Genomic DNA, 12,352 nt, shown 5'->3' on the forward strand with positions numbered 1-12,352 from the left:
TCTCATCCATCTTTACACAACCGCTGCTGCCGAGTCCACCGGTGTAGCGATATATATATATATATATATATATATACACACACATATATATATACATATATATATGTATATGTGTATGTGTATATATATATATGTGTGTATATATATATGTATGTATATATATATATAAATGTATATGTATATCTACACAGCTGCGTCACATTAAATCTTACAAAATATTACAGACGTTCTGTTGAAGGTTTGAGTGTTGATGTTTTACTTTAAGGATCTTTTCACAGATTCAAGCTCTGTGAAAGGCCCGTGTACTGTACAGAGGTATCCTGTCAGTTTTGTGGTACAGGACACGCAATAAAACATTTTCATTTGTGGCCGGTTCGTAAACTTTTAACACAATTGGCAGTCTTTGAATCACAGCGTATGAATCGCAGAATGATGCCAACACATTTTTCACTTCACTTTGACATAAAGTAAAACAGCTATCCACCATTTTGGATCAAATGACAATAGGGGTTTCTCACGAATTGTCTTGTAGGTGAGCGTCGCCATCTTGTGGGTGTTTTCTAACACTACACACGTGCTCTCAAATAATGGAGAGAGAAATAATCAATAATTTCCGACATTGAAAGCAACTGTACATTTGTTTGGCTGTCGAGTACAAAATATACATCCGGATTGTGCAATATTAAAACGCTTATTGATGTAGATTGACTGATTTAAAACGTCTGGTCCCCCTGGAGACATGAAGCGACTTCTAAGAAATAAAACAATGCGACGTAAAAATCATTTAAATCCAGCAGATTGAGAGAAAAAATTAAAATTGAAATAAACATGTGCATTAAATATCCAGCTAAATATTCGTCAACCTATCAAAATGCTGTCCGCGGCACCGCCCAGCGGCTGCATGTGAGACGTGTGCGACGCCCGCGGCCGCTTCCCCGAGATGGGCAGCAGCTCGCCGTTGGCCTTCATCTGGTCTATCCTCCGGGACAGGTCGGCGTCGCTGTCGATGACCAGGGTGCACCTCTGGGCGTAGCTGACCAGGGTCTCCTCCCCCTGGCGAAACATGCCCACCAGGGGGACCATGTCCTTGCCGGCCAGGTGGAGCTCGGCGATGGACGCCGTGTTGGCGATGGTGTTGCGGTCGATGCCCAGGTGGCGGAAGGCCTCGCTCATGCTCTTCTTCTTGATGAAGGCCGACAGGACCTGTTTGTAGCGGTGGATGACGTACTGGACGCCGGTGGCTGGCGGAGAGAAGGGACGGAGTGAGGGGTAAGAGACGAGGGTGGGCCGGGGATCAGAGAATCACTTTTAGACTTGGATTACCTCTCTTTCTGCTGTAGTCCTTCCCTTTCCTCGACCTTTTCTTGTCCTTGTGGTGTTTCTTCCGCCTGTGCTCGCTCGAGGCCGCCGACGCCGCCGACGAGTCGGACGCTTCCGAGCCGCTGGCGCTGCTGTCGGAGGAGGTGGAGGAGGCCTTTTCCCTCTTCCGAGACTTGCTCTCCGAGTGTTGCACCCTGCTGGGTTTGGGAGCTGCGACGAAAAACAGGAGAGAAGCGATCAACGAAGAGAAATGAACCAATCAATAAACACTTAAACAGTCCGCCACCGCTTCAGACGCCGACCTTCGGTCACTGGACTGGGCGACGCGAACGTCGGCATGGGGCGATTGCTCGTGAGGTTTTCGATCTGGCTCCGCAGGAACCGGCGGTCCTGCATCAGGTCCTCCACCTGCCGCTCCAGCGCGGCGATGCGCTCCTGTTTGCTCTCCAGCATGCACTGCAGCTTGGTGATGGTCAGCAGCACCCGCGGGGGGAGGCTCTCCACGTGCGGGGCAGCTAGAGAGAGGCGACACACCGGGCACGAAACCACAACTCTGGCGTTTAAAAGACTACGAATCCAAGTGAAGCATCCGGAGCCTGGGTCAGATTAGTTGCTGCTCGTTACCTGACATGGCGCTGCTGGGCGTGTTGTCCTGGACGGAATCCGCCGCGGCTCCCGATTGGAAGCTCTCCCACTTGACGATGCGGAGGTCATCCTGCTCCTGCTTCAGCCAGGCCGGGGAGCCCAGCCTGTCCTTGGTTCTCACCGAGCTGGAGTCGATCTCGACGCAGGCGGAGTAGCCCGACGGCTCCTGCTGCCACACGGACGACATCTTCTTCAAACCTGAAAGGGACAGGAAGTGAGTCGTCGTTGTCGTCGTCGTCGTCGGGGGTCGCGTAGCGTTGAAAACCGTATAACATGGAATTGGTAATAACCCTTTAGACGGTCAAACATTAGGAAGGCAAAAAATCAGGATTCCTTTTCTCGCTTGTGACAATCAGTGACTGTTTGCCGTCAACAGCTGGCGCCACTGGAACTTGTACTGAGGCTGTCTCCATGGCAACAAGGTACGGAACTCGTAATTATGAGATCCGTATCCACTAATTAAGAGATAAACGTCTTTTCATGAAATATGCATGTAGATGTTGTCATTAGATGAAGATGCTACGTCCAAAATTACGAGACGCGGGAATCATAATTATAAGATAAAACTGCCTCGTTGTTCTCCACAAGTTACAAATCTTACAATAACACAACAATACAACGACATTTTACTACAAATTCTCTGTTCGTTTGTTCTACGGCGACACTGTGGGGACAATAACGTGAGCTGTTATGGCTTATCTTATGATGCTGTAACTCTGTTCCCAGACAGTTTGTAATGTACAAACAGCGATAGTTATTTTATAATGTGTAACTTCTCCGCAGAGTGAGAATCCACGTTTGTAAAAACCAAAGTGACTGAAGGTGAATTCTGCTTCAAAACCTCAGCGGTATCTAGAAGTTGTCGTAGCGTGTAGAGACACGCACCCTGTCGCCCCCCAGACTTTCAGGTGAGCACTATGATTTCTCTGAAGGTCTGAGAGACGGTGATGTGATCGTAAAAGCAGCAATAAGTCGGTGGAGTCTTGTCAATAACTGATAACTGAGGCTGATTTGATGCATTGGCACGGATCAATGATCACTCTAGAGTTTGTGTTCTAGTTAATGCTTAATGGTATCGCCTGTTAATGAATGTTAGCACTGGGTCACAGAGTGCAGTAATAAATCCAGTTACATGGAAAGAGCAATGCAAAACCTCATAGAGAAGTGAAGCCATTTTACTGGAGGTCAGCTGAGGATATTTACACACTGAAAGATATTTACACACTGCTGCTGCTGCTGCTGCTGCTGCTCGACCCGAAGGCCTTTGTTTATGTCACATTTACCAAAAAAACATATTGTTATGATTTTTTGTTTTTGCGGTTGTTGAAAGAAATGATGTGTAACATTATAGGAGAAGGGCGATTAATTAGTTGACCGATCGACAAAGAAGATATTCGGCAACTATTCTCAAAACGGATTAATCATCAGAGAAAAAAGTCTAAGCAAAAGCTGCAATAAAAAAACATCTTTATATAATAGAATTGTATGTTGCATATCTATAGGTTTGTTATTGATGACTAGACAAAAAACCACGAGGTTTGAAGATGTAACTTTGGATTTTTGTCTTCTACTTTTTGACAAAGAAAAACAAAATTGTAAATAAATCAATAATTCAGATTGCAGTTCTACTAAAACCTCACGTGTTGAATCCTATAAACTCACCCTACTTTAAATAATGACTCCAATCATCACGAGTCACACATTAAGTTGGGAGACACTTTGTGTTTTGCTTGACAAAGCGGGTTCAAAGATTTCAAAAGGAGGCGCTTGCGTTGCAGGAAGTGGACATCGCATCTTTATGTTTCCATGGAGATGATGATGCTGGACTCTCTCCTCCTGGAAGCATGTGCATGCGGGAACACAAGGAGGGAGTTGAGTGCTGCAGTGATAAATCTGCATCTGACATAACATGTTAATGTGGAAATAACTCTATTACTATAATCGACACAATCTAATTAAAAAGATATATACTGTATATATATTACATCTTCCTATGGAAGTATGTGCAAATAAAATCAAAAACAAAGTCTGCAGGCTTGGCATATTTGTCAATGATGATTTATTGCAGGGATATAAGTGTTTTAATTGTACTAAATATTACAAATTGTTATAAATCTTCATTTGAAGAGGAGTAATGTCGGGTGGGCTGCAGAAGAGGGACCGACCATGTCTCCCTGCAGTGGTTTTAATTAGCTCCAACCAAGATGGATGCTAATGACTGTAATTACCAGGAGAACAGGGGGAGAAAGAAGCAACAAAGGCAGAGAAACACCGGGAACAAACGCACCTTCGACAGGGTCCAGAGGTTCGGCCTTACGCCCCAGATGTTCCCGAGTCCGAGGCGCTGCACGCCGGAAACTGACCGCGCGTGAAATCTGCAGATATTCAACAAAATAAACAGACGAGTGGGGAAAAAATTAATAAATAAAAGAAGCGAGACTACAGCATGCGAGGGGCGGAGCCTTGCGGTGCGTTCACGTGCGACCACGGAAACTCGTACTTCTCAGAACTACAGAAACATATTACATGTAGACGTGTTAAATTTCAGAACCATGTAAATTAAAAAAATGTAGAAAATACATGAATACATGAATACATATAAAAATACATAAATTAATAAGACAATATATAAACACAAATAAAAGTAGAAATTAATAAATAAATGTAAGAATACAGAAATAAATACATTTAGAAATAGATATATACATCAATGTATAAATACAAATGAATGAAATTAGGCATATACAAGAAATAATTTGTATAAATCAAACTGACAAAATCAGAAGGTCTTGCCGGTGAGCTGTTGGATGTTTAAACTGTTGATTGACCAATCCATGAATCGATCATCTCATTTTCCAGGTCAGTAAATAGGGGAGTGAATATTCCAACAACAATTGTTGAACAGCTTTGAGTATTTTCTTATTAATAACTAATTTCCTTTTACATGCGACTTCAGCTTTAACTGGGAATATTTCCGACAGCACCTGAAGGCAACACAGGAGCGGCGACAGATTTAAAGGGGGCGTGTCCCTGTCATAGACTTTGCAGCAATATAGCATTAAGATCATTTCCGGATCGTTTGGCTTTTTGGATTTTTGCACTTCGACAGACACAGGATGTTTGATAAGGTTGTCATGGAAACCACACACTGACCTGCTTCATGGGTGGGCTTATGTGCTGCCATGACAACTGCATCATTGAGCATAAAGAAAATGGCATGGCACCTGTTATGATGTTAGAGGGAACTTTATTTGCAGTTAAAACTAAACATCTTTGGCTACAGAGAGAAGAAAAAAACACTTTTCCCAAAACCAAGCCGTCGTATTGGTTGACGTCACCATCCCATGTGCTTGAGTTTCTACTCAGCCTGTTGCAAAACGGTTTATAATAGTGGTCATTTTAATAAATCTCAGCTGCCTTACTGTATACAGACAGACAAGTAACACAGACGACAGACCGTCGGGATGTTAAATGTCCAGCTCACCTACAGTAAACATCATTAGAAGGTTTCTCCTCATATGTATTTATATATGTAACCTCTGGCCTACTTTTAACATCCTGCGAAATAATGCTATAAATATTAAAAACTCTAACTGTTTAGTCTTAAAAAAACCAAAACATTTATAAGACAATGAGGTGTATTTTTGAGTTGTACTGGATAAAAATGCAACATAGTGTAAATCAATATATAGTTTCTTTTTTTTCGACAAGCAACTGATAAAATATATATAATCTCTTTTCGTGAATGAGACCGTACGGATACTCACATTCACACCACATTGCATAATCCTTCATGATCTCATGCTCATATTCCTCCAGTACAAACTTTCACTTTTCTTCATTTCAAAAAGCACAGAAGCTTCAAGTCGCGTGGAGGGATTGTGTTTGATTACAGTAAAAGTTTAACAGTCACTGAGGTCGGGACAACGGCCCAGGGTAAAAAAAGAAAACATAAAAGGTAGAGATAGAATTATTTAATCTAAGACGGTATAATACTCATAATACTTGTACTGTGGTAATAATAAAATACTAATGTGTCATCTGTTAGTTAAGGAAGAGCATAAGAAGAAACAAATGAGAGAAGCAAGATTTAGTTTTTAATTCTGCATTCCGAGAATAAAGTTTAGATTTTCGAGAATAAAGTAAACTCCTCTGGTTCATCAAATCCAGTAATAGGAGATATTTCAGTTCAGTTTGTGTTTACTTTAAGTTATTCTCGACATGCAATCTTGCATATCAATCTCGATATGCAAGATTTACAAAAAAAACAACATTTTGAATTTATTCAAAATGCAAAAATATATATTTCCTCTTTGTTTAGTTAGACTTCATCCACAATATTGTCCTTTTCTTAATATTTCAAATTTGTTCTTGAATTGAAATGAATCTATTTCCTCTCTGTTTAGTTTGAACTATTCTCGACATTTTGAAGTGAACCTCAAAATGAAAAAAAAAAATCAATTTCTCCTCTTTTTTTTCAGTTTTACTTTTTTCAACGACATTTCAAATTGAATCTCGATATGCAAAATTTTTGATAAATGTTTCTTTGTTTAGTTTGACCTCATCCTTTATATTTTCAATTTGTTCTTAAAATAAAAAAAAACCCCAATTTCTCTTCAGTTTATTTTGACTTTATTCTCGAAATTCTGCCTTTTTTTCTCGAAAAAAATGAAACCTTCCTCTCAAGTCTCTCAGACTCCTCTGCAGTGAGTGTGTGCTGCAGCGGAAGGACACACGAAGGCCTCAGCTGACTTCTCCTTCTTCTTTTCTCGTGCCAGTGTACGAACATGTTAAAGTGTGATTATCCCGTCGAGCCTCCAACCAGCTGATCGCGTCACGCTCGCCGCAGTTGCATCGGTGTGACGACAGTTTGACTCGTGTGGCCGTTGGACCTGTATGAAATTTGGTTTCCTCGTTGACGGCGACTGACAATGCTGGTAGAGGCGTTAAGAAGTGAAAGCGCTACAAACAGACTAGGAAACGGGCAGTGATTGACAGACTGTTCTGGATGAATGACTCCAGTTCACTATCTGTGGTGGGGGGGGAGAAAAAGAATGTTTAAAAAAGAATTAGTCAGCCATGTTGTTTACTGTAACTCAGTTTGGACAAGACATGAGCCACGGTGACTCTCTCATCACTTCCACCCTCCTGCTCCCGATCTGTCAGACCGGGTTCCTCTGCCGTCTCCGGCCTTCGCCTCCGCTCCTCTCAGTGGCAGATCGCCAGGAGGAGGCGCTTGAAGTCGCCGCTGCACTCGTCCCTCAGGGCGTCCTTCAGGGACACGTCGTACTTCTCCAGGTACATCTCTTTGATGGTCTCCAGATCAAACTGTTGGCGGAATGGAAAAGTAAAAAAGAACACATTTATAGACTAGAACCCTTGGATGAACTCTGGTCGGCACCAGCGGTTTTGAGCCGCGTCGTTCCGTTACCTCCGAGCGACAGACGATGATTCGTATGAGCGTGGCCTCGTCGGTGCCCGCCCCTTTCATCGCCTTGTTCAGACGCCGGGCGAAGTAGAGCTGAGGGTTCTTAGCCACTCTCACTGCGGGAGGAGGGAGGAAAAGGTTTCATATTAATCCACCTGGGCTGCACGGTGGCGTAGTGGTGAGCACTTTCGAGGGTTCTGGGTTCGAGTCCCGGTTCAAAACCAACCAGGGCCTTTCTGTGTGGAGTTTGCATGTTCTCCCCGTGTATGCGTGGGTTCTCTCCGGGTTCTCCGTCTTCCTCCCACAGTCCAGAGACATGCAGAATGGAGTCAGGTTCATTGGAGACTCTGAATTGACCGTAGGTGTGAATGTGAGAGTGACTGGTTGTTTGTCTCTGTATGAGGCCCTGTGATAGGCTGGCGACCTGTCCAGGGTGAACCCCGCCTCTCGCCCAATGTCAGCTGGGATTGGCTCCTGCCCCATGTCGACCCATTCGGGTCCGAGACCGAGTTCTCTTGTATTTCATACTCACCGAGAGCAACGTAGCATTTCTTCAGCGTCCCAGACGTCTCGTTCTCCAGCGCATCCAGGATTTCGGTTCCCGAGAGCTGAGGAGACAGAGCGACGCGTTGAATCGGAGTTCCGCGCGCGTAGGGAGCCGAGCTTTGTCCGCTCGGGCGACCCCATTTCTATTGCACAATTTCACATTAAAGGTAACTCAATGTTGTGATAGCAAGTGCACTTTGACATTTCTTTGATGACATGTCCCCCCGGGGTCATCTGCGACACCAGAACCGACCTGCTCATATATCTTGAACGTGGCCTGGAGCTGCAGGTAGTTCCTGGACGCCAGCACGTAGGTGAAGGTGGACTCGTCCGTCCCGAAGCAGCCCTCGCCGGCCTGCGGCGGAGGAACGGAAAACGAATAAATCACCTTTTCCCTTTCTCCGGATTTCACAAATCCTCACCTGCTGCGCGACGGGAGGAGCACGTTTCTACCTCGAACAGGCAAGTGGCGTCTTGTTCGGCCAGCTCGTCGTCCACGTCGTAGCTCTCGTCTCTGGTGCCCTGGAAGAAGTGGATTCAGTCCGACGCGAGCCACTGAATGTGGTCTGTGTGTGTGTGTGTGTGTGTGTGTGTGTGTGTGTGTGTGTGTGTGCTGGGGGGGGGGGGTTATAGGGGCATAACTGGGCACAAGGAGAGTGAGCTCCATTTCAGTCCCGGGGACAGATGAGATGGGAGGAGTCCAGTTACACGAGTGGAGCCACTCACCTGCAGCAGGGCAGTGAGGAGGTTTCTCACGTCGCCGCTCGTCTCCCCCTCGATGTCTGCCTCCAGATCTCGTTCGTGCACTGAAGGGGACAAAACAAAGTAGACTTTTTTTATGCTGGAAAATAATATTCGTACTGTTACACGTGATACATCAGTGTTTAAGAAAAGGGGGAGGCTGCACCCTTAGATGGCCGGTGCAGTCAGTGAATCCTAATGTGTAATGAAGCTGTGTGTTGTGTCCACTCTCCCTTAACCGGCCCCTTGTTAGCTGTCAGTTAAAAATTGTCAAACTTTTTCCAAGTCCGGCCTGTTTTCATTTCTTAAAACGATCGTACTGTGACCCTGCAGTCCTCCCCTTTATAACTCTCAAATAAAATCGCGGCAATTGCAGGTGATGAAAATATCTCTTGTTATTCTTTCTGGTATCACCAGCAGAGGGCGACTCCACTGCTTGTTTCTACAGAGGTCTATGAGGCGGCTACTTCTCGACTTTCTCACTTGATTTGTAGCATTTCCCTGAGGAGTTAATGGTTCAATCTTTGGTTCCATGTCTTCTTCAATACAACAGGGTGTTCATTTCTATAAATGATGGTCCCATTTGGAGTAAAACAGACGATAAAAGCATCGTAGTGCGGCTACGGCGCGATTGACCCCTGCTCCTCCGAATATGGTTACTTCTGGTTTGAAAAAATAACCAAGATGGCACCAGTCACAATGCTAAACTTGACATGTGTGGGAGCGTCGCACGAAGGCAGACTTCAAGAAATCCTACCAGGGGTTTGAAAAGGTCAGCATGAAGGATATAAACATCATCAGCTACCAGCATTTGACCTCACAGTGGAAAAGGGAAGTCACGGCAGGATGGGCCTTGACTAAACACAGTGTGACTGAACGTAACGTGGCTTCACGGGGGACAAGAATAGTTCTGTATGTGTTGTATGTACTGTCGGCCCCATGAGTCATTTCCCCCCAGTGTTCAGGGAAATCATCACATTTGGTGACCCGGTGGCCGAGAGTCAAAATATCAACATGTTCATGAACGCAACACCGAATCCACCTCACCCTGAAAGTAGCATTCCTTGAACATGGCGATGTCCTGTTGACAACATTTGAGACGAGACAAACACAGACATTAGAATATTTGACTCTTATGTTCTAACGTCAACGTTTTCATGTGTAAATGGATTGTTTGGACTTGCAGCGTTGGTGGCGGTGCAGAGGAGCTCCACCAGCACGTCCTCGTCGGTGCCCGCCCCCTTCATGGCCCGCCGCAGCTCCTTGACGGCGTAGATGACGGGCGGGTCCAGCATGGCGAGGATGGCCTTCTCGAAGCTTCCCGCCAGCTCGCTCTTCAGCACGTCCACCAGCTCCTGTCACGGCGGGGGGGGGGGGGGGGGGGGGGGGGGGGGAACGTGGGACTGATTTAGGATTGGCAGAAAGGAAAAGAAAAATGATACGCTGAGATGAATCGATACTCACATCGTCATACTTGTCATAATAGGCCTGTTTGATTTCCTGACGCTGAGCTGAGCTGCGGTTGGCCAGGATGTCAATAATGGCCTGCTCATCGGTTCCTGGAGACGGAGAAAAACAAAACAATTTAATCTGCCAGTAAAACTCGCAGCAATGAAAACAAAAGAACATTCTTCTCAGTCCTGTTTCCAACTCACCGAAGCCTTTGCAGGCTTTGCGGATGGCCTTGATGTCGGCGAGGACGTCAAAGTCCTCATAGGGCCAGACGGTTGGCTGAGGGAACAAAAACCAGGCCGTTACGTGTACATGAACTACGAAGTTCAAAACCGGCGATTGTATCAAACTAATCGCAGTTGGAGTGGATGAAGTTCAGGGGGCTGCAGGAGCAGCCGGCCGGTGGGGGAGGGGAGGACTGCTACTACGGCACAATGCCTCGGCTGAGGAATCCGGGGCCAGAGGTCTTTAAACAAACTCGGTGGGGGCTGCGCGAGAGCCAGCGGCACAACCAAAGTGAGGCGCGGGGGCCAACAGGGGCCTGAGGGGAGGTGTGAATGGGTCCAAACGCTAGGGAAATATGTCATCCCCAGAAATCGAGAGACTTTACGATCACAGGGTGAAAGTTAAAGTATCCGTTTTGATGCTTGTATCGGTTTGTACGAAATGTTGTGTATTTCGTGCATATGAATGTTGCTTGAATCATAAAACACTTCTAAGTGCATGTTATGCTTTCATGAAAACACTACAGAACAAGAATGATCATGTTGTACATTTCCAGTCGTGTCCGTTTGTCGTTTTGCTTAAAAAAAAAACGTAAAAACTTAAAAAAATACCTAACTTACATTAAACACAAACGAATAAGTTTGTTCAACTCAAAGTTAACAAGTTGGGAAGTTCATATGTTTGACAACTTTAATCTGAAAAACTTGATTTGTTTGTTTTACCGGTTGAACTAAATGTTTTTCATCTCTTTTCCCCCTACTTTAAAAAATATATATGTTTCTCAACAAATAAATATTTATGGCTATCATCAGATGACTTTCATATTTCTACTGTTAGAACTATAGACAGTCATTTGTAGGATTCTTCAGTGCCACTGTGGACACATGGACGTGCTCTGCACACTTACTCTTGCATAACACACACACACACAAACACACACACACACACACACACACACACTCACACACACACACACACAAACACACGCTCACACACACACACACACACACATACACACACACACACACACACACACACACACACACACACACACACACACACACACACACACACACACACTCACTCACACACACACACACACACACACACACACACACTCACACACACACTCGTCTAACGGGGCTGTGATGAATTCCGCAGGGGAGTGGCCCACTCGCTCCCCTCTGCGCAAAGGCAGACTCGGTTGTCTGTCACACGGTTTCCTTTTTCGACACTCGCATCGTGAAATGTTACTAAATAACAGACCGAACATTGTGAAAACGAAGCCTCAGATTGTAGATTCAGAGATTTATCGCGATTTTTACGCGTCGCGCAGTAACCGACGGCGAACAGAGGCGCTCGGCCCAGCGCGCAAAGTGCGTAATAATCATCCAAAGATGATATTTAACTCCACACGAACGCACAGGGCGTCACATGTATCCCGGTGATCGAGTCGTTCCCAACACTGTCGCTCACCTCGAGGTCGACGTGTGACCGCTGATTGAGATTTCTTCTTTAATTCTCATTCTTATTTCCCATATAACCGCCGCGTCTGACGCGCAACATATTCTTGGAGAAGAGAAGAGCAGAGGGCGAGTCACTCACTTGACAGTTGCCCATGTCGGTGGCGGTTGATCCAGCAGCCGGTGATCCGCTGGTCGGTCGGTCGGTCGGTCGGTGGCCTCAGTCTGACGTCTCCTGCGGCCCGAGGCTGCAGGAACCGACGCGTGACGTCACCGGCCTGCGGGTTAACCGTTTGCATCCACGAGCTCTTGACTGTGGATGCAAACGGCTCTGACTGACTATAATAAAGTATATAGCTGTTTGTAGTCCATTTTTTAAAATTATTTATTCATTTTCTATTATTATGGTATGCTTTGCTTTTTTTTATCCTGTTATATTTCTATCTCTGCTGCTGTGAAAATTGCCCTTGTATCTTAGTTTGAGGTTTTATTTTATCCTCTATGATCAATAAGCGCATGAAGATCACAAACT

At 45.2% G+C, this 12,352-nt stretch overlaps 2 protein-coding genes across 3 annotated transcripts; both read right to left on the reverse strand.

The window, feature by feature from the left end:
• Window positions 1-232: 232 nt before the first annotated feature.
• LOC118291489 (coiled-coil domain-containing protein 106-like) lies at window positions 233-4,410 on the reverse strand. 2 transcript variants are annotated; one of them, XM_035619781.2, is made up of 6 exons: window positions 4,253-4,410; window positions 3,628-3,801; window positions 1,945-2,163; window positions 1,623-1,835; window positions 1,324-1,530; window positions 233-1,241 (listed from the first exon to the last, which is right to left on the reverse strand). In XM_035619781.2, exons 3-6 carry the CDS (start codon window positions 2,150-2,152, stop codon window positions 859-861), a joined length of 1,011 nt encoding a protein of 336 aa, XP_035475674.1. In that variant the 5' UTR covers window positions 2,153-2,163; window positions 3,628-3,801; window positions 4,253-4,410; the 3' UTR covers window positions 233-858. The 2 variants fall into 2 exon arrangements, with proteins under 2 accessions (XP_035475674.1, XP_035475673.1); XM_035619780.2 differs by lacking the exon at window positions 3,628-3,801.
• Window positions 4,411-5,195: 785 nt separating this feature from the next.
• anxa13 (annexin A13) lies at window positions 5,196-12,105 on the reverse strand. The gene is made up of 11 exons (XM_035619427.2): window positions 11,963-12,105; window positions 10,336-10,411; window positions 10,145-10,239; window positions 9,865-10,035; window positions 9,728-9,761; window positions 8,666-8,745; window positions 8,393-8,461; window positions 8,193-8,294; window positions 7,926-8,001; window positions 7,397-7,509; window positions 5,196-7,293 (listed from the first exon to the last, which is right to left on the reverse strand). Exons 1-11 carry the CDS (start codon window positions 11,975-11,977, stop codon window positions 7,174-7,176), a joined length of 951 nt encoding a protein of 316 aa, XP_035475320.2. The 5' UTR covers window positions 11,978-12,105; the 3' UTR covers window positions 5,196-7,173.
• Between the last annotated feature and the right edge of the window lie 247 nt (window positions 12,106-12,352).

Source organism: Scophthalmus maximus, chromosome 21 (assembly GCF_022379125.1).
Source record: "Scophthalmus maximus strain ysfricsl-2021 chromosome 21, ASM2237912v1, whole genome shotgun sequence".
Taxonomy (NCBI): Eukaryota; Metazoa; Chordata; class Actinopteri; order Pleuronectiformes; family Scophthalmidae; genus Scophthalmus; species Scophthalmus maximus.

Bases quoted from the DNA above. Each gene is read 5' to 3' on its own strand.
- anxa13 (XM_035619427.2), bottom strand. The intron at 10,240-10,335 runs GTGAGTTGGAAA...CTCCGTCTCCAG, and splicing joins CAAAGCCTGCAAAGGCTTCG to GAACCGATGAGCAGGCCATT. The intron at 9,762-9,864 runs GCAAGTCCAAAC...TGTTGTCAACAG, and splicing joins TCTGCACCGCCACCAACGCT to GACATCGCCATGTTCAAGGA.
- LOC118291489 (XM_035619780.2), bottom strand. From the start codon at position 2,152: ATGTCGTCCGTGTGGCAGCAGGAGCCGTCGGGCTACTCCGCCTGCGTC. The intron at 1,836-1,944 runs GTAACGAGCAGC...GCCTCTCTCTAG, and splicing joins GCCCAGCAGCGCCATGTCAG to CTGCCCCGCACGTGGAGAGC. The intron at 1,242-1,323 runs GTAATCCAAGTC...TCTCTCCGCCAG, and splicing joins GGACTACAGCAGAAAGAGAG to CCACCGGCGTCCAGTACGTC.